The sequence below is a fragment of the Dasypus novemcinctus genome, chromosome 28, assembly GCF_030445035.2.
Source record: "Dasypus novemcinctus isolate mDasNov1 chromosome 28, mDasNov1.1.hap2, whole genome shotgun sequence".
NCBI lineage: Eukaryota > Metazoa > Chordata > Mammalia > Cingulata > Dasypodidae > Dasypus > Dasypus novemcinctus.
Genome location: NC_080700.1, coordinates 19,765,808 through 19,792,978, shown reverse-complemented (window position 1 = coordinate 19,792,978; position 27,171 = coordinate 19,765,808). Strand labels below are relative to the sequence as shown.

Sequence of the window (27,171 nt, the reverse complement as noted above, 5' to 3'; positions counted from 1 at the left end):
TTTTTTATTTATTTGTCTGGCTCAGGGCTTGTCAATTTTATTGATCTTCTCAAAGATTCAGCCCTTTGTTTTATTTTTCCTAGTGATTTCTTATTTTCTATTTCATTTAGTTCTGTTCTGATCTTTATTATTTCTGTCTTCTTTCTTTGGGGTTAGTTTGTTGTGTTTTTTTACTAATTCCTCTAAGTGTGCAGTTATGCCTTCAATTTTAGCTATTCCTTTTTTTTTTTTTTTTGATAAATGATTTGGTGACTGCATTTCTCTCTCAGTACTGATTTTTCTGCATCCCATAAGTTTTGATATGTCTTGTTGTCATTTTCATTGGTTTCAAAGTAGTTACTGATTTCTTTTGAGATTTCCTCCTTTATGACTTACTGTTGATCTAAATGTGTTGTTTAACTTCACATCTTTGTGCCTATCTGGTTCTCTGGCCATTGCAGATTTCCAGCTTCATTCACACCAGTGGTCAGAGAAATAGTTTTGTATGATTTTAATCTTTCTGAATTTATTAAGACTTTCTTTGTGGCCCAGCATGTGGTCTATCTTAGAGAATGCTCCATGTGCACTTGTGAAAAATGTATATCCTGCTGTATTTGGGTGTAGTGTACTGTATATGTTTATTAGGCCCAGATCCTCTAATATATTGTTCAAAGTCTTTGTTTCTCTGATTTTCTGTTGAGATGTTCTGTCTAATGGTGATAATGGTGTATTTAAGTTCCCCACTATAATTGTAGAGGCATGTGTTCCTCCTCTTATTTTTTTCAGTGTTTGCTTCATGTATTTTGAGGTGCCCTGGTTAGATGCATAAATGTTTATGATTGTTCTTTCTTCTTGAAAGATTATCCCTTTTACTAATATGTAACGTTCATACTTGTCTCTCACAAGAGTTTTACATTTAAAGTCTGTTTTGACCAATATTAGTATAGCTACTCCTGCCCTTTTTTGGTTATTGTTTGCTTGTAGGATATTTTTCCCAGCCTTTCCCATTCAACCTCCCTTATTCCCTTGGTCAGAGGTGGGTTTCTTGTAGACAGCATAAAGATGGGTCATGTTTCCTTATCCTTTCTGCCAATCTATGTCTGTTGACTGGTGAGCTTGATCCCTTACCATTCAGTGTTATTACTCTCAAGGAGTTAGTTACAGTAGCCATATTTTCTTTGCATTTGTGTATGTCATATTTTGTTTTTACTTCTTTTTTCATCTTTTTTAGTTGTTCTTACACTCTCCTCCAACTCTGTCTATCCTGTTTTTTTCTTTTAACATGCAGAACTCTCTTTAGTATTTCTTGAAGGGCAGGTTTCTTATTGGCATACTCTCTTAGTTTCTGTTTATCTATAACTATTTTGAAATCTCCCATCATTTTTGAATACCAGCTTTGCTGGATAGAGTATTCTTGGATGGAAATATTTTTCTTTTAGTATGTTGACTGTGTTATACCCCTGCCTTCTTTTGTCCATAGTTTCAGATGAGAAATCAGCACTTAATCTTTTTTTAAAAATTTTTACTTGTCTTTTTAAAAAAGATACATAAATCACACAAAAAATAAGAGGGTACCATATACTGCACAGCCTACTCCCCAACTCCTTCCACTTTAACAACTTCTTCCATCATTGTGGTAGATACACTTTGAAGCACTGCTGCACCACATGGATTATAGTTTACCTTGTAGTTTACACTCTCCCCATCCATTCAGTGGGTTATGGCAGGATATATAATGTCCAGCATCTGTCCTTGCAATATCATGTAGGAGAACTCTAAGCCCGCAAAATTCCCCTACATCTCATCTCTTCTTCCCTCTTCCTGCCGTCAGCCACTACTGTGGCTAGTATCTCCACATCAATGATACAATTTCTTCCATTGATACAGTCACAATAGTTCCATAGTAGAATACCAGTAAGCCCACTCTAATCTATATTTTATTCCTTCACCTGTGGACCCTGGGATGGTGATGTCCACTCCACCTCTAAATCAACAGGATGCTTAAATCCCACATGGCTGATGCATGTGATTCTCCTGCTTGCAGTTGTAGCACTTAATCTTATTGTGCTTCTCTCGTATGTGATAGTTCTCTTTATTTTGCTGCCTTTAGTATTTTTTCTTTGTATTGAGCATTGAATAATTTGACAAGTATATGTCTTGGAATAGGCCAGTTGGGATTTCTACTGTTTGGGGTATGCTGCACTTCCTGGACTTGTACATCCATCTCCCTCAATAGGTTTGGGAAGTTTTCTGCCATTATTTCCTCCAACACCCCTTCTGTCCCCTTTCATTTTTCTTCTCCTTCTGGGATGCCTATAATGTATATGTTTGTGAATTTTGAATTGTCACTCAGATCCCTACATCTGTGCTGGATTTTTTTCTACCTTTTGATCTATCAAATCTATCTGTTTGATTTCAGATGTAGTGTCTTCCACATCAATAATTCTTTCTTCAGCCTGTTTAAATCTGCTGTGATTTGCTGAGAGTGTATTTTTGATTTCTTGGATTATGCCATTCATCACCATCTATTCATTATCTTTTTGTGTATATTTACAATTTTTTCAGTATGCTCTGCAAGTGTTTTCTTAATATATTTAATATCTTCCTTCACTTCATTAATTTGGTTCGTAATATTTGTTTGGAGAGCTTTGATTAGTTGCTCAATGGTCTGCTTCTCTTCCTGGTTTTTAGTTTGTTCGTTGGACTGGGCCATGTCTTAGTGATTACTGGTATGATTTGTAATTTTTTGTTGCTGTCTGGTCATCATTTTATCTTGATGGTTTGTTCAGTTGATTAGCTTCTCCATCTAGTCTCAAGTTTTATTTAAGTGCTGTTTGGGTATGTGTGTTAAGTTTTCTCTCTGACATTTGTTCTTCTTTTTCTATTTCCTTGTTGTTTTCTATGTTCCCTTGAAGGAAAAAGATTAATGCCATGGAAAGCAAAAGAGGTAAGAAAAGAAAAAGTATAATAGTGGTATTGATAATAAATTTTAGCAGAAGACCTATGTAAGACCAAGGAGAATGAATATTAAACTCACAAAGCTGTGTAGAGTTATAGCAATAGAAGAGTGGAGTACTTACAATGAAATGGGAAACTGAATATAGAGAAGAATATAGTATGAATTAAAAGGCCAGTGTGATGAGGAAAGGGGAAAAGAGAAAAGAAGGGATGATAACAGAAAGAGTTAATAAAAGATAGAAAACAGAATAGAAGTGTTAGAAATAAAAAGCCAGTAAAAGTGGGAGCCAAAAAAAGAAAGCTGGAATGTAAGAGCAACTATTGAAAGATGTATTGGAAGATAGAAAGATGTAGAAGGAAAAAAAATAGTGTTGGTAGCCAACATCAGTGCACATAGAAAAGAGTTAAATACACAACAAATGGGAAACAAGCTGGCATCCCCTCATTTTAAAAAAGTGGGGGTAAATAGCAAAGAAAGATAAGAAAACAAAAAACAGACAAATCCACAGACAAGGAGTCAACCAAACAAAGAAAAACCAGACTTCCTTCTTAGGCCCTGGTGGAGCTTTTCAGGCTGCTGGTGTTTGTCAATCAATTACCATGCAGCTTTTTCCTTGCAGCTTTTGAAGTGAGTTTTAGTAAGTAAACTAAGTTAAAGTATGTAACAAAAGTAACCTTTTTTTTTTTTAGGAAAAATAAGAAACCCAAGTGAAGCTAATACCAGGATAATGTCTAGGTTTCCCTGTCTTAAAGTATCAGCTAGATGTTTACTATCCCTGTGGGTCACAACTCTCAGAGGAGCATAGAGTTGAACTGGAGACCATGCACATTCAAGGCTGAAACTCCTCCACTTAGGTAAACGTTTTTTCTGGGTTGATTTGCTCTTCAAAAAGAGTCCCTTTCCCCTTGGCACAATTGATTCTTTGCAATTGAACAAACTGCTAATTAGGAATCTATCTTCCCCCTGCCCCCATTTTTCAGTTGCTTTCTCTCCGTGGGTGGCAGGAAGCAATATCTTGTGTGAGAGTTCCCACTGAAATTAAAATGAGACCCTGGTGAATTAACTCACACAGAAAATAATGAGTCTCAGTCTCTTTGAAAGAGAGCACCCACACCTTGTTGGGAACCCTGAATATGCTCTTGGAAGCTTATTAAGCACTTCCTGTTGTCCCCCTCCCTTAAGTGAGTTGCACAGGACTAGTTAATTGCCTGGCTTCACCTTCTCCCATACAAAATTTCCCTTTCCCAGGGAGGTTATTTAGGTAAATCAGGCTGCCTCAGCAGATTCACCTCCCCCCCTTCCTGGTTTCCCCTCAAGCCAGCTGGTATGCTCCTCAAAGCTCAAAAAAGAGGGTCCAAACAATTGAACCCACACTCATGGTTCCCCTCTCCACTCATGGTTCCCCTCTCCACCCTTCATCAGAATCCTCCCACTCTTGGAGTTTGTCTCCTCTGGCTGTGTGGCCATCAAGGTTCAGGGAATGCCCTGGCTTCCTGACCTGAGGGAGGAGCTTAGCCATGTCACAGTTCCAGCCTCAAGCACCAGAAACTCATGGTTTTAACTTGGGCAATCACTCTTTTTGTTGCACTCTCTCCAGATGGAGATCCCAAAGCTTCCTGCTTTGTGGTTCCCAAAACAGCTCACTCAGGCAAGATTTTGTCCCCACTCAGCTGTTTTTTTTTCAGGAGAGATGATGTGGGTGCACTTTCTCTGACACCATCTTGCCCCTCTTCTACCCAGTACACTTTAAAGTCCAATTTCTGAGACACTGGGGTTCCAAGTGAGAAAGTTTAGTTGCTAGGCAAGCAAAGAGATCATTAGTCTAACAAGGGCTCAAAAATCTGCCTTCTTGATTTTGAGGAGTTTTGGGTTTTTATGGTTTCAGACAGGGGAAGGTGGAGTGGTTACAATCACAGTAGTAAATATTCACAAGCCTAGTTTTGAAATAACCATAAACAAAGGTCAGGTCAGACTGGAATAACCATCACAATAGTATGTAAACACAAGGGTGTGCCTCCTTTGAAATAATCATAAAGGGTGAGGTTGACCTAGCCAGTTTCTGTAATATCAGGTATTAGCTTTGCGCTATTCTATAGTATAGTGCAAAAATTACAGAAAAATCCTCTGTATGATTCAGTAAATATAACCTTTTGCTAATTCTTAATTCTTGGTTATAGAGTTACAGGCCCAAGAAAGCTTAAAGTAGAAAAATAAAACCTTGGTTCTTGTGTTCATATTTGATATGAAATAAATGGTACAGTTTGATCTGAAGAGACTGAAGCATTTGGGATAAAAAAGAAATTAGTTATGGGTAGAACTATGGGTTCCCTTGCAATGCGCATATATCAGGGTTTATGTTGACAATTCAGTCTATAAGGTTACATTCCTTTGAAAAGTCCTTGGAGAAACAGACAATGATATTGTCTTTCCAGGCCAGTGCAAGGGCAAAGCATAAGGAAATATAAAGATTTTATGTGTTATGAGTATTATTAAGGCAGAGTCTGTGTGAGGACTTCTTTATGTTAGGATTTGATCTGTCACCTTGGGAATAAGTAGTCTACTTTGTGAAATTGTCGTCTTCCCTTCCTGGCTAGTTGGATTTTTAAGTCTCCATAATTAGTCCAGGAGTCAGATGGAACCTTTTTTAGTTGAGTAATGTGGACCCATGACTCAAGACCTTGTAATTAACTTACATTACCAGAAGTTAGGGGAACTTGGCAGAATTCCTTTCAATGGGGTTCTAGGGCTATATTTTGTCTGCATCATTTCCAGTATACACATTACCCTGGTGTCAGATTGTGATTAATAGAGTGTTTGTCATGTTGGACAGGAAAAGTGTCCTTTACTTGTTGAAATTAATCTTTGTCATAATGAATTAAGGATTTACAGATTGGGTCATGTCATGGTGTGACAATATTCTCAATTTATTTCCAGAGATAAGTCTGCTAGGAAAAATTTAATTTGAGGAGAATTTGAGTTTCCTAAAATAAATGCTATGAATAAACAGAGGGCCAAAGGTAAAATTTTGGACCTGGAAAGGCTAGGTTCTTCAATTAATTTAGATAATATTCATATAAGTTTATAATTATACCTGTTTTAGTAGTGGCTGTTTTTGAATGCAAGTATGCAATTGCATTTTTAAAATACTCAGGCTCAGTCATTTTTGTGTAAGCCTTTATGTTAATGATAGCAACAGTAGATGGGAGTGAAATGGTAGGAAGGAGATAAGTTACTTGTCCACAATATTCAGTTGACATACCAGATGACTTGAGGAACTCTCTTTGCTTCCAGAGCTTGCTGAAATCACTATAGATCAGGGGTTCTAAACCAAGACTCTGTGGAGATGTCAGGGGAGAGATTTCAGGGGGTCAGTTAGCTTGAAAATTTTAATTTAAAGACATGCCAATGTTGAGTGTCATAAAACTATCTGCTGCTACATTCCATTCTGAGTAGGGGTCCATGGTGTTCACCTGACTGGAAAAGGGGTCCTTGGAACAAAAATGGTTAAGAATCTCTGTTATAACTGTTAACAGAATTCCCTTCTGATAGAAAGCAGGGTTGGGTAAGAGTACAGAGGCATCCTTTTTGGTAGAAGAAAATTTTGGAGGGCTATCTTATTCAGTCAGTATGTAGTTGATAGTAAAGGATATACACTCTAGAACAATGAAAATTTTCCTTGATTTTTCAGCACAAACATTTCTACTTATATAGTCACATGGGTAGATTTCCATTTCTCTTAGATATACAGATTAGTAAGAATCTTTTTGCTGTAGGTGCTTTAGAGTACTTGCCCAGGACAACCAAAATCCATAAAAGTGTGACATATCTTTGAAACAGCAGGAAGGTTGGTTTTGAGAGTTTTAGAAGGAAGGAATGACACAAGGTGTGCCTTGAGTTGATTTATCTTGACTAACATCTTTGTTAATCAAGGTGTGTATTTTGAGTTATAGGACTGATGAAATAACTACATTAAAAGAGAGTTTGCCATCTAAATGGTGGTTTTTCTAGAGAGAAAGAAGCTCTGATCTATACTTGTGATGAAAGCAGCTTTATTAAGACTTGGATTCCTTGCATTCTCAGTTCATTTGGATTCTCATGAATAAGGGAGTGAATTTTAACAAGGTGGGGGAGTCCACATTTATTTTTTAAATAATTTGCTTTTTCATCAGTATGTATTATTTTTGACTGAAGGAATTGGATCAAGGCCATCTGAGGTCAGATTAACTTATTGTGGATATATAATTATTACTCATTTTATAATTATTTACTCATTTTCAAAGGGATACTCATTTAATATATTACCACTCTAGGAAGGGTTTTATGCAATTAGACTGGGGGGGAGACCAAAATATGAACAAAAACCCAAAAAATTTTACTATGAAAAATTATATGAGTTACCTGAAGGAATAGTAGAATTTTAATATATGCTATACAAAGGGCAAAGGATACTTTTGGTTGGAATTTAGTGAAGATTCTGAGGAAATGACAAAGACTAAAAGAACATGAGTATGATGTGGAAAGTTTTTTGAGGGGATTTCCACAGAAATGAAGGCTGGTTATATATAGTGTTCAGTGCTGAAATAGTAGCTAATATGAATGTATTTGTGTGTTTCTGAGTATTGAATTCTTATTTAATCCTTGGATGCCTGGAAGAGTCTTAACTTAAAATTACTTAATTTGAAGGAAAGTATTTTGCTAAAGTGTCATATCTTGATTATATTCCTCTTGATTTACATCTAGCTTAATCAAAGAGTTGGCTCTAGAAAAAGATAATTTTTATTTCAAATTTCTGGGCTCATGGTGGTAGTAATGTCTCAAGTTATATTGGATTTTTTGCCTTTACTTATGAAAATAGAGATGTACAGTGTCATTTTTGTGTCAACAGTGGTGTAAAATGAAGCAGTTGAACATATGTGTGATTGTCATGATAGTGTAGAAAAGTGGGAGAGAAAGGGGCTACAATTCAGCCTCGAGATGTTCTACTAATACTGTTTGAGTACTACCATGCAGAATACAAGAAGAAGGAATACACTTAGGGAACTGAGATATCAGAGATGTCTGGGAAAAAGAAATTTCCCAAAAGATCCAAATCTTTACTTCCAAGATATAGACTGAAGCACACACACTGAATTTATTCATGGGGAGTTTATTGGAGATGCTGGCATGACTTACTTAGGAGGAAGCCTGCCGTGTTAGTAAATCATCATTTAACGTAGTGTGAGTAAATGGTGAAAGTGCTCATGTAGATTGTGAAAGAAGGAAAAGTAATATAGCCTGTGGATGAAATCAAGATTATCTAATTCTGTATCCAAGTGTGCCTAGTTCCTAAAATGCCAATTAAGTAATATAGGCCCTATAGGCTTTAAATATTCAGAAAGGATGTAGACTGAATGTATAATCACAGTTACATCCAGACAGAATGGGGGTGATATGTTAGTTCAAGCTTACCTGGAATGTGGGTGATAGGTTAATTCAAGCTTATCTGGAATGTGGCCATATGCTAATTCAAGCTTAGCTGGTTTTCAAACAAATGGCTAAACCTCTCCTGGACCCCACCATGTATGTTTCTTGTATAAAAATAACCTAAAGCCCATACATGGGGCTTAGCTTTTTGGGGATGAGAGATATAGAATAGATGGAATCAGGGTAACTGGGGAACAGTGGAAGTGTTCCACAAGATCATGCAATGATGGATATAGGACATGTTAAATTACACCAAAACATATATAACAGTCTTTAGGCTAAAATGTAAACCATATTGTAAAACATAAGATATTTAAAAATTTAGAAAATTGTATAATCTAAAATAGAAACCATAATGTAAAACTCAATGGAACCATGTTTGAAAGTTATTGTTTCAATATCTGTACATCAGCTGCAGCAAATATAATATAAACATGTAAAAAGATCATTGCTGGGGAAGGGACAAAGTGTTTGATATTGGATATGTGGGAATACCGTATATTATATATGTGAATTACTGTGATCTAAAATTTTTGTGAAGAAAACTTAATAATTAGCAAAAAGAAAGTATGTAGACACTGAGGAAGAAATGGAAGAAATTGCCTTGCCACTGTACACTTATTGCACTGATGAAAGGCAAAACATCAAAAATAAAGCTTTTTCATTTTTTCATTTTTTGATACCCCAATTTATTTTTACTTTATTTAATTTTTCTAAATTAGTCTGTATTCTATATCCAACCTTTAAACTCATCACTATGTTCCATTTTACTATTAATGGAACGTGACAATATATTCGGCTTCATTTTTCAAGAAGTTTTGGACTACAGAGAGGTTCAACTATGGCAGGGGAGGAACACGGTTGTGGGGTGTTATTGATAGGGGGGCACATGGTTGGGAGGGAGTTTCCAGGGCATGTATACAGGGTACATAAAGATGTTTGGATATTTTCATAGTAGTTGCAGTTAAAAATGACAACTGAGGGAGTGCTGAGTTCCTAACGATGGGAGCTCTATTACCTTCACCCATGTAACAGCAAAAATCCCCCAAGTGCAATGGCAAAGACCAATAAAGAAGAATGGTCCAAAAATGCGCCCTTGATACTGATGACTATGCTTATGAACCTGTGCACCTGAAATATGAACTAGACCTAGAGCTGCAGGGAGCCTAAGAGTTACCTCCTGAGAGCCTCCATGTTGCTCAAAGGTGGCCACTCTCTAAGCCAAACTCAGCATGTAAATGCATTACCTGCCCCCAGTGTGGGGCATGATTCCCAGGGATGAGACTCCCTGGCACCAGGGGATTACTACCAAGCACCAGCTCATGATGTAACTAGAAAAAGACCTTGAATTAAAGGGTCAACTCAAACTAGCAGAATATCTTAGCCTACATGTAATATTAGGTGTTAAAAATTGCTTTTTGACTTTGAATAAAAGGGCATATGGAAAGGACAAATGAGTTTATTTGCCTATGCATCTCCAAAAAAGAATCAGGAGGTCATAAGAGGGGTCACATGCTTACCTCACCAGGGTCCCAGATGCAGCCAAAGTAGGTACAAGCCCAGTCACTGGTTCTCCTGAGGGCTACAGAGACCCACACATTCTATGGTCATGGCAGATGATTGTGGAGTTCAGTGCCATGCCAGTTGCCCCTACTATGGAGTTTGTGTTCCTGAGTGTAATGGAGATGGACTCAGATGTGACCTTTCTACACATGCCTGTTCTGTTAGTTTTACCGGACCTGTGGTTGGTGCTGGGGTTGGTTGTTGTCTCGTGCGAGGGCTCGGCCTCGCTTATGCCCAAGAGTCAGGGGGGGCTCGCTCCTGCCTATCCACCGGCGGGAGGTACTCCTGAAAGGAGCACCAGTTCTTCCAGGCGTGGGGGACGCGCGGTTAAAAAGGAACCACGGAGACCGCCTGAGCGCAGGATCAGGTCTGCTTTATTGCGGAAATACACTTGGTTATATAGGGTTGGGTAGAGGGAGGGGTTGGAGCTAGGGCGGGCTAGCTACGGGGTGGTGGGGGATAGGTGGGAGTGGGCAGATGGCTATGAGGTAAGCAGTGTCTAAGGAAGGAGGCAGATTATATGCTGGCAATGTGGGTGGGACTGGCGGGAAGGACCACAACGGCTGGAGGGGGAAGATAACAACGGCTAGGAGAAGGGGTGGAGGGAGGCAGTAACAGTTGGTGTTTCCTCAGGAGACCTGAATCTCTGGACTGTCCATATCATAGCCAGGCCCTGAGCCTCAGCAGACTTGCAACTCCTACCATTTGATCTATTGGGCTTACCCCAGCCAACTAACAGGGAAGTGAAGAAGATCAACCACCACAACAGGGAGCCAAGAGTGCCTACAGCTGCAAGCAGAATTGTATCCATCATCCATGTGGAATCTAAGCCCCCTCTTGATATAGAGGTGGAATGGACATAACCATCCCAGGGTCCACTGGATGGAAGAATAGAGTATGGATTAGAGTGGACTTACTGATATTCTACTATGGAATCACTGTGATTGGTAATGGAAGAAATTGTAGCATTGATGTGGAATAAGTGGCCATGGTAGCTGCTGAGGGTAGAGAGAGGGAAGAAGAGATATGATGTGGGGGCATTTTCAGGACTTGGAGTTGTGCTAGGTGGTACTGCAGGGACAGATGCTGGACATTGTATGTCCTGCCATGGCCCACTGAGTGGGCTGGGGGAGAGTGTAAACTACACTGTAAACCACTATCCATGTGGGACAGCAGTGCTCCAAAATGTATTCACCAAATGCTATAATGTCCCACAATGATGAAAGAGGTTGTTGATGTGGGAGCAGTTGGTGAGAGCCGTGGGGTTATGTGGGGACCTCATATTTTTTAATGTAACACTTAAAAAAGAGAGAAAATAAATAAATAATTAAAAAAATAAAAACCTTGCCATTTTTCATCTTCTTTAGCTTAACTGAAAAGAAAAATGCCTCTTTTCATTCCTCTCTATCATAAAAACTGATATTAATATTTTATGTCTAATCCTGTTGTCTACTGCAATTTCTCTCTCAAGTTAAGCAACAACATAAAATAACTTAAAAAAAAACTGTTTCCCACCAACTTTAGGAAAATGCAACATTTGCAGGCACCTAACCTTTTCTACTTCTGTGGTCCAGTGTCCTCTTAGTGGGACCATATATTCTCAAAATTCTAATTATTTCTTTCAGAAGCAGCATTTTGTTAGTCATATGAAAACTTCATCCAGCTTCATACAGGATGCCAGATCCATCTTCTTCCAATCAAAATAGAATAACAGGCTTTTTACACCTTGTCAGTAGGGCCTTCAGCCCCAAACCAGCACGAAGAAGCTACAGAAGAAAGATCATCTCCCTTCAGCACCCCTTAAGATTAAAGATGTAAACTTTCTGAGGGGGTAATAAAGCAGACTAGTAAGATAGGAAATTAATAGATGGATCTGGAACCTTGCAGAGAGTCCACGTGGACATCAGTAACACCCAAGATGGCTGATGGAAGACCCCCACCCCCAGGATTCTGCTATCCAGAACAAAGACTTCTAATAGCAAGGAAAAATCCCAGATATTCCCCAAGGACTTTATCACTGGGCCCTCACTGGGGGATTGATAAGTGGGATAATCAAATCAGCAAACAGGTACAACTCCTCCCATGCTCTTGTTACTGGATTTTTTTTTAGGTTCTTTGATTATGCTGGAGAAATGAATTTCAAGGGCACATTGATCCTGGAAGAAAAGCTTGATTAGAATTTTGAGAATATATGGTCTCACTAAGAGGACACAGGACCACAGGAGTAGAAAAGGTCAGGTGTCTTCCAAGGCTGTATTTTCCCAAAGTCTTCAGTAGAATAGGAAGAGGCATTGCCCTTTTTAGTTAAGCTAAAGGAGATGAAAAGAGACAAGGTTACTTAAAGGGATGTCTGGTTTGCTCTCCCCCTAGCAATAGGCATTTGGGCTAGAGTTAGAGGGAACAGCTAAATTTGACACAGACATTACTTAGCTTTTTCTCTTGAAAAGGTATTTCAGGCCTCCAATGACTGGCATTCATACATCCCATGTAGGTGCCTCAGGTGAGCTGGCACTTTTTTGGGCAGCTGGCTTCACTCAGGTTTAGTGTACCAACCTGGAAATTCCTTTAATTTTAATAAGGACTAGGAGGGAGATCTGGGCTAAGCACATTCATTTATTACTTAGAAAATGAAGTTTACCAGGACTTTTAACATTTTTAATGTTTTTCTGCACATGATGTAGAATAGAAAAGATAACACTATAATCATCGGGCTTATATCTAGAACAGGATAAATGTACAGTACTTAATAACTAATTAATGTACTAAATGCATAAGTTTTTCTTTGAATTGTAATTAATAGATTTAAGTTTCAGGTTTGCATTACCTTACATGTTATCCCTCCATGGGAGCAGGCCATAATGCCAATTTTTATTTAAGTTCTACCTACAGTACACTGGTAATATGGCTGCAATTGGTATGTCCTTCACACAATGAGCAAACCTCAGCACCATTGATCCTAGAGAGAAGCTAAGAAGGTAGTTTTCAGTATTCCACCATCCTGGTGCATAGTGTTCTTTGGCCCTATGAAACAGTACCAGTCAGGAGGCGATATCTATTGTATATTTGGCTATATTGAGCTACTGTTGGCTGCTTCAGGAGTTTGATACTGCAACATAGTTTCCATTGACTTAAGGAGCACAACCAGAAATGTAGTAGATAACTTTATTGTTTTAGTGGTCAGTGACCAACCTAGCCAGTAACGCACGGAGAGGCAAACTGCAATGTATTCAAGGCCTGGTTTGAATGCATGAGAGTTTGACAACACTGAAGTCTATTTCTTGGTTTTTATATACCTTTTAAACATTTCCAATGCCATGTGTTATATATCAAGTAAACTTAACTCTTTAGTACTTTGCTTACTTCTACACTTTTACCATGAAGACATTGGCAGGTATTTTACTTAAGCAGTAGAGGAAAAACTATTTTTCCATTTTTAAAATGAAAACTGAAGATTCCCCATGAAATCAAGGTAACTTTTCATTACCACCACTTGAATATGCACATTGAGGTGAGTCTCAGACATGTTTTATTGCTATGAAGTTACTTTTGCCCATTATTATCAATCTAGGTTTCTCGTTAATAATGGCTTCTTAGAAATGGAGCCATTTAAATGCTTCAGTTTGGAAGATGCTTTTAGAAACTCCTTGTAATTGACCACAACCACAGACTGGCTGATTTACCTCAGATTACAATTGACAACTAATGGAATTTACTTTATGCATTTAAGAGAGGGCAGCCCTACATTTCTTTAACTTAGTTTTATAAAATATGAACTTTGAGTTTTCATTTGTTAATTTGATATTATCATCCTGATTGTATGAAGTTATGCACTGAGCAAATAGGGAGACATGAATAGTTTGACATGGAAACACAACTTAGTTACTTAAAACTTTCATTCTCTTATGAAATAAGTTTAAATGTAAAATAATATTTGAAAGATCTTCTGGAAGGCTGTTTCTTTAATTTGCACTATGACCATGCAGTTTTGTACAAGAATTTTGTTTCTTAACTAATGGCATATAATCAAAATGTCCCCAATGCTTTAATATGATTTTCCTTTGTTTCAGAACTTTATATTTTACTTTGACTTTAGCAGACTTTGGATGAGCAAGACTAATTCTATGTATATTCACTGAGGCTATTGAAGTCTGAGGGGAACTGGTTTCTCTCATGATTTGCCATCTTAGGAATCCCGACAGTCAAGGCAGAGGCCTCCTTACTTCCCAGGTCTCAGGGATAAAACGTCTCCAGCAGCTGCTGGACTGGGAGAGTGGACGTTCAAGCCTGAGGGTCAAGAATTCCACCAGGCATCAGTTTAGTCCACAGTTGGAGCCATGAGAGAAAGCAGGGTCACTAATACCAGTAGGACAGGAGACAGGATGTCTCACATTTGCTTTACCCTGAGCCATAGGGGCAGAAGCTGTTATGAAATAACCATAAGCAAAGGCAAGGGGTGGGGTATAGGCTTGAAGTGACCATAAATGAAGGTAAGGTTAGTTTAGAATTTACACTTACAATAATAGGTTCAGTCTAAATTCACCCAGTTATAATTTTAGTTATTATTCTTCTGCTATTTTATAATATAAATGCATCTACAAATGATCTTAACTTTTAGTTTACAGTTTCTAGTAAGTTTTTACCTTAAGGTGAATTGAGTGCCTTTATTAACGAAATCTCAAAAATTTTATTATTAAAAACTTTGTGAAGTTTTTCTGCTTTTCTAGTAACTGAATTACTTTTACTCGTGATTTATGCATTAAATCCACTAGCAAGACATTATTGACCTTTAGAGACTCATTTTCAGGTTACCTTTCACCATTTTTCAATTTGTAACAGGTGAACCCCAAATCTGATTTCCTAGGCGCAAGCGAATTGACAAAGTTAAACAGATTTTAAAGTCCAATGCAAGGTTATGCACAAATTAAAAGAGAAGAGAGAACTTTATACCTTTACATTTCAAGGAACTTTGACCCTAATTGATGGCTTGTGAAGGTTTTTAATTTTGATCACTACTCACACCTTTTATAGGCACAATTGAGTTTAAACTGAGAAGTTTGAAGTTTATTTCCTCGTTTCTTTAAGCAGACATGACATGAGGTTTCTGGGCCTCAGACTTATCTGTTCTCTTTTCTTAGACTGGTTTAGCTTGAGTTTAGGTTCTGTGCAGAGGCTGCTCTTGGCTATAGTGTGGCCACGTGGACCAGCAGTAGGTAGAATTTCCTGATTCCTAAGTGACTCCTAAGGGGAGTTTGCTGGTAGGCTAGAGACTTAACACCCATTATTCTAGGAAGAATGAGAAAGCACCCTTTTAGTTGATGGTTTTAGTTGACAGTTCTGGTCTGACTGGTTCCTAGTCTGACTAAAAACATTTACAGCCTGGGGGATATCTGATGCTTCCTCTGGCAATCAGATCAATGCACCCAAGCTGAATTGGTGGGAGGCTTGCACAGTGGCCCCAAATCAAAGCACCCAAGAAGTCTGTCTCAGGACATATTTGGCTGCTCTCTGAATGGATGGGCCCAAGGAAAGGGAGCCACTCAGTGTCCTGCTCTTGTTCTCAGCATCCCTACTTTTCAGGGTCCAAGACTGCCTGACCCAAACAGAAGTTCCTGAGTTCAATCTCAGGAAATGTTTGGCTGCTCTCTCATTCCCACCACCCCACAGAATCATAGAGCCCCTGATGTTGGGCATTCCTGGGGCAGTCCCGGACTTGGGAGTCAGGCTGAATAGATTTCAACCTGAAGCTGCCAAGCTGAACTGTGCTTCTTCCTCCTATCCTTCCAGAAGTTTTAGATGCAATCTTAGTTCTATGATTTTACTGTCTGATAGTTTCCCAGTTAAACCAGCCATCAAAAGGCCATTAAGTGATTAGAGGTGAATTGCTCAAGCTAATAGGCTTTGGTGTCCTGAGGCAATAGCTTCCTTGCTAGACAAAGGCACTTTTCATTTTCACAGTTTTTAAAAAAGACCAAAGCATTCTAACAGCTGTAAAGAGAAATTCAGTAGGAAGAAGTAGGGAAGGTAAAACATGGGAAACATTAGAAATTCCAAGGGTGTCCTGGCCTGTGACATCCCTGGGGAAGGGAACTCCCATGGCATCCATCTTGGCTCTGCCCACCACTTTCCTCCTTCATCCCCCCAGGTAGCTGGGTGTGATTAGATAGGAAAGCTGCTTGCAAAAGCATGGGCCTGGTGGGAGGGGTAATCCCCCAGGGCTTTCTGCTATTGCCCTGCTGCCTCTGAGGGGAGAGGGCTGGAGAAGGCAATGGCAGTAAGGACTGAGGACAAAGCCCCCAGCTGCTAAAATGGTTTTAAGGAGCTTTGCAGGGCCCTGGGCTCTCCCAGGGGACCTCTGTCCTGGCAGGGCCATGATTTAAGCCACTGCCCTATGACGCAGCCATCCTGGCTGGGGTCCGAGTTCATAAGTGGGTGTGTGGTGCAGAAATGGAGAATTCCCGAGCTCCAGTCCCCTTCCCTCCATGGATTATGACCTTTGGGCACTCCTAGGTGAGCCTGTTTAAAATAGAGAACCAAAGAAAGGCATTAAGCAGTAGGTCATAGTTTTACTCACCAATAACCTCCTGGACTGGCTAGCCAAATATGTTACTGGATATCATTTAGGTTTTTTGACTATGCTGGAGAAATGAATTTGAAGAGCATGTTGGGTGATTTAGGCCAGTAATTTATTCAGGTAGGGAGGGAAGAGAACTGGGAGAAAATAATAGAGCAGGGGTCACAGGTAGAGAGGATGGGGCTAAAAAGTGATAAAGAGGGCTGATTTATAGTTTACAATTCTCCATTATAGGTTATAAATGCCCAGGTTTTACTTGCATGGTGATCCAAGCAGGGGAGAAGCAGCGGAGCCCGGGTCCAGAGGTAAGAGTGCATGAGAGACAGAACTTGGGCCCGGTGCCATTTTTTAAACTCCTAATTATTCCACCCCTTGCTAATGGCATGGGAGAAGTTCCAACTGTTCACCACTTTGATTGCTTATTTCCTCAATCAATCTCCGAAGAGGGTCCAGTGATAAAGTCCTTGGGGGAATATCTGGGGCTTCTCCTGGTTCCAGAGGAAGCCTTCTTCTGAGTGGCAGAATCTTGGGGGAGGGTCTTCCAGCAGCCGTCTTGGGGTTACTAATGTCCACATGGACTCTCTGCCAGGTTCCAGATCTGTCTATTCCCTATCTTACTAGCCTACTTCACTCTTATCATACTTCCCTGCTTTCTCCCCTTAATCATAACTAGAGTACATGCTTTAATAAATAATACAGTAAAAACACAAATAGTGGCCCACCTCATAACTCTGGAAATAGTGTTGCCAAAGCTTAATAAACTTAAGCAAGGCCTCAAAGGGGGGGATATAATATAGCCTGCACATGAATTCAGAATTATCTAATTCTGTATCCAAGTGGGCCTAGTTTCTAGAGCCAATTAAGTAATACAGGCCCTATAGGCTTTAAATATTCAGAAAGGATGTAGATTGAATATGTATTCAGGTTTACATCCAGATGGATTGTGGGCAATATGTTAATTCAGTCTTACCTGTAGGGTGGGCAATATGTTAATTCAGGCTTAATTGGAATGTGGGTGATATGTTAATTCAAGCTTACCTGGAATGTGGGCAATGTGGTAATTCAAGCTTAGCTGGTATTCAAGCAAATGGCTAAACCTCTCCTGGCCCCCAGCATGTATATCTCTTATGTAAAAATAATCTAAAGCTCATAATCAGGCTTTGGCTTTTTGGACAGGAGTCTACTGGGCCTGACTGGTTAAAATAAATCTTCCTTCACAGAATATTCCTGACCCCTAGCCTTCAATATATGATCATTGAATCCTATCTGCTTCTACAACAAAAGGATATCAGGCACAGGAGATGAAATAGGCACAGGGGGCACTTAGGTTCATAATAGAAGAGAAACTGTAAGGTTAAATGATGAGGTGATTGTGATAAGAGAGAGCAGTTGCTGGTACTCATTTCCAAAAGAAACAGGAAAGCCAGGACTTCAGTTGGAGACATTCAACTCTAACAAGTGACAAATCCCTTCAATGAGAGAGGAGTAACTAATCGGTATAGAATACAGGGATATCTGTAGACATTGTTGTGCTAAGCTTAGGTAATTTTTAAAAATTACATCATTAACCTGGTTATTTCAATGTTAATCTCATCTGGTAAAAGTAATGTGAAATGTGAGAACAGGTGGTATTCAAACCATAGGACTTGAAGTGATTATGGAAGATGGAAGAATGCCTTAATTATCAAAATATAGTCTTTTTCCCAGGTGTATTTGAAAGCACTATGAGTTGTGATTGTGTATTTAGTCATAAAATAAGAGCTTAGTAATGTGCTGTGTGACATGCAGTAATAAACATGACACAAAATTAGAGTCTCCTATGTGGACAGATATGGAAAATAGATATTGATTGACACATAGGGTAAATACAGTGGCATCAGAAATGTTGCTCTTGGAAAAAGACCTTTACAAAAAGGTGGAAAAGGTAAAGACAAATGAGTTTATATGGCCAAGAGAGTTCAAAGCATGTTGGCACATGCTTCCAGAGGTTATGATTATGCCCATCTCAGCAGGATCTCATAGACTGCCAAAAGTGGATACTATCCCAAATAGCAGGGCTCCTGAGATGTTGAAGACATCCAGACACTATAGTTAGGTCAGATAGCTCAGGAGTTTGGTGCCTTGCCCGTGTGCTCCACTTTGGAATTTATGTTCCCTAGGAAGATAGAGTTGGGCTAAGTTGTGGTTTCCCTACACATGGCTCTTCTGTCCTTCTATTTGAACCTATAATTAGTATTAGAGTTGGTAGGTGTACATCACAGAGACCTAAATCTTTGGGCTCTCCATGTGACAGCTGGGCTCTGAATCTCAAAGGAATTGCAACACTTAACTATTTCATTGGTCACACCCAGGACAACTGACAAGGAGATGACAATGAACAATTTCCATACCAAGGGACTGAGAAAGTCTGTAACTGCAAGCAAGAGTGTTCCATCCGCTAGCCCTAATGGATCAGAGCCCCCTCATAATTAGAAGTGGAGTAGACATCACCATCCCAGAATCCTCAGGATTGGGGAATGAACTATGGACTAAAATTGACTTACTGGTATTCTACTATAGACCTATTGTGATTTTAGCAATGGAAGAAATTTTATCATTGCTGTGGATGCAGTGGCCACTGCATCTGAGGGATGGGAGAGGGAAAGACGGGTGTTTTTGAGACATTGGAATTGTCCTGAATAACACTGCAATGACAGTTACAGTCCATTATATATCTTGCCATAACTTACAGAATTATGTAGGACAGAGTGTAAATAAACTGTAAAGTCAACTTTAATCCAAAGTTATTGTCAGTGCTCCAAAATATGTTCATCAATTGCATCAAATGTATCACACTAATGAAGGATGTTGTTAATGTGGGAAAATATGGGAGCTGTTGTGAGTGGGACATATGGGAATCTCCTACATTTTTATGTAACATTTATATAATCTAAGTATCTATTAAAAAGAAAAACTAAGTAAAATTTAAAAAAAAACGTTCTCATGAGACATATGCTGAAATATGCATACTTGCTTGGAATACATCTGGCAGTAAATATTATATGAGGTGGAAGGTAATGTTTGGGAAATAGGTTTGAAGGAGGCTACTTAGGTAATCAATAAATCTGGAACTTGGCTGATAAACCATGACTATTAAACATGTAGATATTGGTACCACCAAGATGGCTGCTGGAAAAACCTGCAAGAATCCGATTCAGAATGAGATTTCCTCTGGAAGCCAGGAGAAGCCCTGGATCTTCTTCAGGGACCTCAGCATTGATCCCTCCGTGGAGATTGATGGGTGGGGTAATCAGAACTGCAAACACCTGGGACTCCTGTCATTAGCAAAGAGGTGTAATAATTAATGGTTCAAAAGCAAGTGCAAAGTCCATACTGGCCCTCTCTTGTCTTTTGACCCCTGTTCTGGCCTTCTTCACCCCTCACCTAGATTAATACACAAGTAAACCTGGGGATTTATAGTGTATAATGGAAATTGTCGGTCAACCCTCTTTAGCACTCTTCAACCTTTTGCGCTTTACTTGGCCCCCATGATCTGTTATTTTATCCCATTTCTCTTCTCACCATTCTTTAATAAGTTACTGGCCTAACTAATCCAGCTTGCTCTTGAAATTCATTTCTTGTAGCTTAGAGAAGAATATAGAGAAAATCTGGTAACAAGTTCAATGCAAAAGTTTCTTGAACAGGTTTGCTGTTCATGGTTGTGAGTATAGCACACTGTATTAAGAGGAAGTTTTGACAATAGGGTGAGGACCTGAATACTGAAATGAGAGGGGACATTCCATGTAATACCTAGGTGCGGTATGTAACCCTAAGAGATTTGAAATTGGGAAACAGAAAGAAAAAATTCAAACTCTAGCTGTATCTTTCAGTGGCCCTATAAATTTGTCATTTTACTTCAGCTCTCAGAACCTCCATTTAGGACATTTGTTAACTGACTAAATTAACCTATATCAGTTGGGTCACTGAGAAGATTAAATTTTTAAAAATATGTAATTCTCCAAACATTGAATACAATCATTTTCTTCCTGGACTCGAGGTACAAATGGCTTTGTTAATCTTGGGTCTGATATACCTCATAATAACATATATTCCTTTTTTCTTTTTCCTTTTATTTTAATAATGTATATTCTTAAGTTTCTTAGTTGATTTCCAAATATATTTGGGTGGAATATAAAACTCAGTGTTGAGTAGTCTGCATTGTACATATGGAAGAGTAAAGATGTTTTAGGACAAGTGTATCCAGAAGGTCAGATTCATGGTAGAGCAGGAAGGGAGTGAGAATCCAGAAATCAGAAATGTGTGTGAGAGAATGAATGCTATTGCAGAAACCAGTAATAATTATAACTGAGATATTCTAATCTGCTTCCTTTTATAGTGAGGACCCAATTCCAGCTGTGATGTTGGTCAGGGATTCCTATGTTTTGGAATCAGCAATGAATTAAAAGTCTCCAAACATCATGGGCTAATTAATAAATACAATTCACGGATTTTCATGTTCTTATCTATAATATGAAAATAATCCTGTCTTTATTAGCCAGAGAAAAAACAACCTCCAACATCTTGACCCTGGGAGAGGAGAGTCCTCTCTTCTCTCATGCATACCTCATGTTCCTTTTGTTGTTTGGGCAGGGAATACTCCCAGATGAAAAGTTGGGCATTCATGACAGGGGGATCTGAAAATTGTGGTCAAGACTTGAATCTTAAGACTTCTTTCTCATTCTCAGCTTTGCTTTCCTTCTGCTTGTCTGATTGTGAGTGAAAATCCAGAGGAAGATAGATGCCGGCTAAGGTCTTGGCAATGCAAACACATGTGAGTATGTAATTCTTCTTCAACTGAAATTGGACCTCAGTTGCCAGCAGATGGGAAGATTTCTCTTCTTGGTATAAATATTTCAAGTGTACTCAGGAATTATTCAAGGATCTTAGCTTAAGTTTATATAGGACTCTTTAATAATTATGTAAGTTAGGTCCTCGTCAATGAGTAATCTTCCAAGGTAATTGCAAGAGTTAGCTAAAGCTACTATAAAGACTGTGTATTCTCTGAGGAGATGGCAAAAGTTTTCTTTTTCTCACCCATCCCGTGAGCTCTTTGGATAAATAATGAATCCAAGGATCATGTTAGTGCCTGAGATTGGCCTGGGCATGTGATGAATAGTGATGACAGAGATGAGTAAGAAGAGATGTTTATAGTCAGAAGGGAGGCTGAGTCTTCAGCTGTGCATTCAGTCAATCCAACATTACAGGTACTGAAGTATAGGGAGTAGGTATATTTGTCAGAAGCACATGAGAAGTTTTGTAAATTAAAGGAAATGAGGAATGATATATTTATTTTCCCCAATTTTAGTTTTCTTCAAGTTTTGATGGAATATATTTGTACATTTTGAAATACTTTTTGAAAAGATTTTAAAAGTGTATGTATTAATTTCCCCTCATTGTTTGCACTCACTGTGTATCTCTGTGTCTTTTCATTGTGTACTCATCTTCTATTTTAGAGGAACCAGGAACTGAACCCAGCACCACCCATTTGGGACGGAGATACCCAATGGCTTGAGCCATCTCTTCTCCTGCTTCTTGTCTCACATTATATTTCCTCTTTGTATCTCTTCATTGCATCATCTTTTTGCATCGGCTTGCCATGCCTGGCCATTGCATCATTTTTTCTTCATTGCATCATCCTGTTGTTTCAGGTTGCTATTCCAACTCATCATTACAGCTTGCTGTATTGCTCATCTCCTTTAGGGGGGCACTGGGAACCAAACCCAGGGCTTTCCATGTTGTAGGCAGGAACTCAACTCCTTGTTCCATATACATTCCCCTTGAAGTACTTTTTTGAAAACTTCAATTCCCCTTAACATCTTGTTCAAATTTCCCAACTTCAATTTTCTAAATCAGATTTTTCAAAATTTATAAATGGATGTCATGTATAGGAATGATTTTTTCCTTCATTGTGGCTGTGGTTTCAGAAGCTAATAGTTGGAATAAAATTTATGTCTCTGTGAAATTTTTTTAAGATTTGTAGAGGTCAGAAGTAGTGAACAGGATTCTTCTACTCTTTCACAGACAGATGAAATGAAGATAAAAGTGAGGCAATGAAAACTGGTCTTTGTACACCCCAAAAAAATTAGGATTGGGAGGCCTCCTACAATGGGAATGGTCAGTCTAAGGCCATCTATCAGTACAGCTGTCTCAGGAGTCCCTGGCTTGTGACCTGGAACCATCTGTATTTATACATTACAAGGAATACCTGAGTTTTGTAGCACTGAGGAAAGCAGGATTATTGATTTGAAAATTATTCAGTGTTGCAAGATTCTGGACATTTCTTCAAGATTCCCTGTCATGATTTTAATGAATAATAGACATTTGAATTGAATTTAGATAGAAAGCAATTCACACCTTAATTGACATTTGTCAAAATGCATTCCATATTCTTAAATGATTTTATTTTTAAACTTTTTTATTATCATTTTTAAAGGTACATGGATCACACAAATTGTTATATTATAAAATAAAAGCAGTTCCCATATACCCCACTCCTCATACCACCTACGCCTCCAAAATTGACAAATTCTTTCATTACCATGGTACGTTCATTGCATTTGATGAGGACATTTGGGAACATTGCTACAAAGCATGGATCATAGTTTATTTTAAAGTTACACTCTCTCCAAGTCAGTGGGTTATGGCAGGATATATCATGTCCTGCATCTGTCCCTGCAATATCATTGAGGACAACCCCAAGTCCCAAAACGTCCCAATATCACCTCTTTTTCCCTCTCCCTGCCTTCAGCAACCCCTGTGGCTATTGTCCCCTCATCAGTGATATACTTTCTTCCTTTGCTAGAGTCACAATAATTCTATAGTAGAATACCCATAAGCTCACTCTAATCCATATTTTATACCTTCATCCTGAGGATGCTGGGATGGTGATGCCCACTCCATCTCTAAATTGAGAGGGGGCCTTAGGTGCCATGTGGTTGATGGATGGAGTTCTCTTGCTTGCAGCTGTAGACTGTCTTGGTTCCCTTGTATGGTAGTTGACCATCATCATCTCCCTGTTAGCTGACCTGGGTAAGTCCAATGAACCAGAGTATAGGTATTGCAACACTGCTGAGGCTCAGGGCCCACCTGTGACATGGACAGTTCAGAGATTCGAGTCTCCTGAGCATACACCAAACCCAGTGTAAAGCAGAGGTTCAAAACAGTGACAGAAGAGACATGTGTAGAGAGATCACATATGATTCCAACCCCATCACATTCAGGAGTGAAAATTCCAAAGTAGGGCCCCCTGGATAAGCATTGAACTCCAGATTCATCTGTCATTACCATAGGACATAGGTGCCTCTATAGCCCTCTGGAGAACTGTTACCTGGGATTATGCTTACTTTGACTGTCTCTGAGATCCTGCTGAGATTTGCATAAGGAAGACCCCTTGGATGACCTCCTGACTCATTTTGAAGTCTCTGAGGCTTACAAACTCATTTGTCTACCATTTCCCCCTTTTATTCAAGGTATTTTTCTAGTTACATCATCAGCTGATGTTTGGTGGTAATCCCTCAGTATCAGTGAGCCTCATTCCCAGTGTCATGGACCATGCTGGGGGAAGGTAATGTATTTACATGGTGAGTTTGGCTTAGAGTTTGACCACATTTGATCAACATGGAGGTTCTCAGGAGGTAACCCTTAGGTACCAGGCAGCTCTAGACCTAGTTGAAATTTCAATCACACAGGCTCATAAGCATAGTAATTTGTATCAAGGGACAATCCTTCACTGGTCTTTGCCCTTGTACTTGGGGGATTGTTGCTGCTCCATTGGGGAGTGTGTCAGTTTCCCAGAATGGGAACTCAGCACTCCCTTGGTTGTCATATGAAACTCTACCCCCTATCTCAATACCAACAAACATACAACCATATCGATATACCCTATATGCATGCCCTGGAGAACTCTCTCACACCCATGCATCCCCCATCAATGATATGCCACATTAGTGCTCCTACCCTGCCATAGTTGAACCACGCTGTGATCCAAAACTTCTTAAAAAATGAAGTCTAGTATATTGTCAAATATAATTAATAGGAAAATGATATAATACTGGTAGGTTTAAAGATTAGAAATAGAATACATAATAATTTAGAAAAACTAAAATTAAAAAATTAATTGGGGTATTAAAAAATAAAAATATAATAAAAAACTTTTGTGATGTTTTCCCTCTCATCGCTTTAATAGGCATTGCCCTGTATCTACAGTGGCAAGGTAATCTCTTCCATTTCTTCCTCAGTGTCTACATTCTTTTTTTTAATATGTCTTCAAAAATGTTTTATGTCACAGTAAAGCCACATATAGAATATAGGGGACACCCATATACCCAACATGAAACACTTTTCCCCCTTCCCAATGATGATCTTTTTACATGTGAAGGTTACATTTCCTGTCACTCATGTACAGATATTGAAACATAGCTACTAACCATGGTTCCATTATGGTTTACATTTTAGACTTTACACTTTTATATGTTTTTGGTTACAGTATGGTTTACATTATGGTTTACATTTTAGACTATACATCTTTAGAAATTTTTGGTGATATTTTAACTTGTCCTGTATCCTTCATTGCAGGATGATGCCATTGCCCCCTAGCTACCCCATCTTACAACTATTCTATTCCTCTCTCCCCTATCCTTGGGGCCCCCAATGACAACCAAGCTTCACTGCTTGAAGGACAAGATTCATAGATACTTGCAACAATACTGAGGGGTTAACACAATAGTCTGTCCTCCCCCATAGGGAGCCACCCATGCTCTTGAGAGACACCCTCCACTCTGTTTGAGAACATCAGGCCTCACCATTATGGGGGCATAACACCTCCCCACTCATTGTATGGGCCTCCACCTGCTTATGTAACACATTATGACATGATGAGCACTCACACTCTCCCTAAAAGACTGCCCCAGGTGCACCCTGTGCCAGATGCCCCCCATCAAACACCTTAAACCAGTAGCTCTTCCTTCTTACAGTTTCTAAGAGTTTTTCTCAACATTATAATTGACCCAGAAGAAGGGTGTGGCTCAGTCAAGGAGTTTCAGCCTTGAAAGTGCAAAGTCTTGGTTCAGTTCCTGGCTCTTCTTAGAGTAGTGACTGGGATATTAAATATCTGGCAGATACTTTGAGACAGGGGAAACATAGACATTATCCTTGTATTAGCTTCCCTTCAGTCTCTTATTTTTCCTAAAAGAAAAGAGAGATTACATTTGTTACAAAATTTGGCTTGGGTTTACTCAAGACTAAGGTCTGCAGTGAGAAAGCTGCAGGGTGATTGATTGGTGAACACTAGCCACCAGACAGGCTCCCCAGGGGTGTGGGAGGGAAGCTGATTTTTCTTAATGTTTGGTCGACTCCTTGCTTGTGGGCTTGTCTGAGTTTTGTTTTCTGTTTGTTTTCTTAATTTTCCTTCCTATTTATCCCCCCACACATTCTTTTTTTTTTTTTTTTTTTTTCCAGTTAGGTGCTCCTTGTGTCTTGTTTGCTGTGCTTCCTCATCCTCTAGTTCCTATTTTCTGTATGTACTGATTTTGGCTACCAGTGCTATCTATCTCTTTTCCTTCTTGCATTTTTCTATATTCCACCTTCTTTGTTGCTCTTACATTCCACCAGTCTTTGTTTAGCCATCAGTTTTTTTCCTGGCTTTTTATTTCTAACACTTCTATTCTGTTTTCTATCTTTTATTAACTCTATTATTGTCCTTTCTTTTCTCTTTCCCTCTCTTCTCATCATGGTGGCCTTTTAATTCATACTACATTCTTCTCAATATTCAGTTTCCCATTTCATTGTAGGCACTCCACTTTTTTATTCCTATAACTCTACACTGCTAATGTGAGTTTAATATTCATTCTTCTAGGTCTTACATGGTTCTGCTGATATTTAGTATCAATAATTGTGTTATACTTCTTCTTTTCTTACCTCTTGCTTTCCCTGGCCTTAATCATTTTCCTTCATGGGAACTTACAGAACATCAAGGAAATAGATTAAGAAGAACAAAGTGTCAAAGAGAAGACTTAACACACACACACACAAACAGCACTTAAATAAACCCTGAAACTAGACAGAGAAGATAATTAACTGAAGAAACCCATCCAGATAAAATGATGACCAGAAAGCAACAAAAAATTACAAAACTTCCTAATAATCAGGAAGACATGCCCAATCCAGTAAACAAACTAAAAGCCAGGAAGGGGAGCACATCAAACAACTAAACAAAGCTCTCCAAACAAATATCATGGACCAACTTAATGAAGTGAAGGAAGTTATTAAGGATATTAAGAAAACACTTGGAGAGCATACTGAAGAAATAGTAAATATACACAAAAAGATAATGGATATGATGATGAATGGCACAATCCAATAAATCAAAAATACACTCAGCAAATAACAGCAGATTTAAACAGGCAGAGCAAAGAATTATTGTTGTGGAAGACAGTACATCTGAAATCAAACAGACAGTAGAATTGATAGGTTAAAAGGTAGAAAAAATCAAGCAGGTCTTTAAGGATTTGAATGACAATGCAAAATTCACAAACTTATGCATTATAGGCATCCCAGTAGGGGAAGAGAAAGGAAACCGGACAGAAGAGGAGTTGGAGGA

General features: G+C 38.8%; 1 protein-coding gene across 6 annotated transcripts in view; it reads left to right on the top strand.

The window, feature by feature from the left end:
- LOC101443891 (zinc finger protein 596-like) overlaps positions 1-27,171 on the top strand; it is an 89,030-nt gene that overhangs the window by 9,798 nt on the left and 52,061 nt on the right. For 3 of the 6 annotated variants that reach the window (XM_058289615.1, XM_058289613.1, XM_058289614.1), the window contains exon 3: positions 21,260-21,345. In XM_058289615.1, the coding sequence (XP_058145598.1) occupies positions 21,313-21,345 (33 nt within the window). In that variant the 5' untranslated portion in view covers positions 21,260-21,312. Of the gene's footprint in view, positions 1-2,894; positions 2,927-16,769; positions 16,841-21,259; positions 21,346-27,171 lie in introns of all 6 variants that reach the window. The other 3 variants (XM_058289611.1, XM_058289612.1, XM_058289610.1) reach the window with 3 other exon arrangements.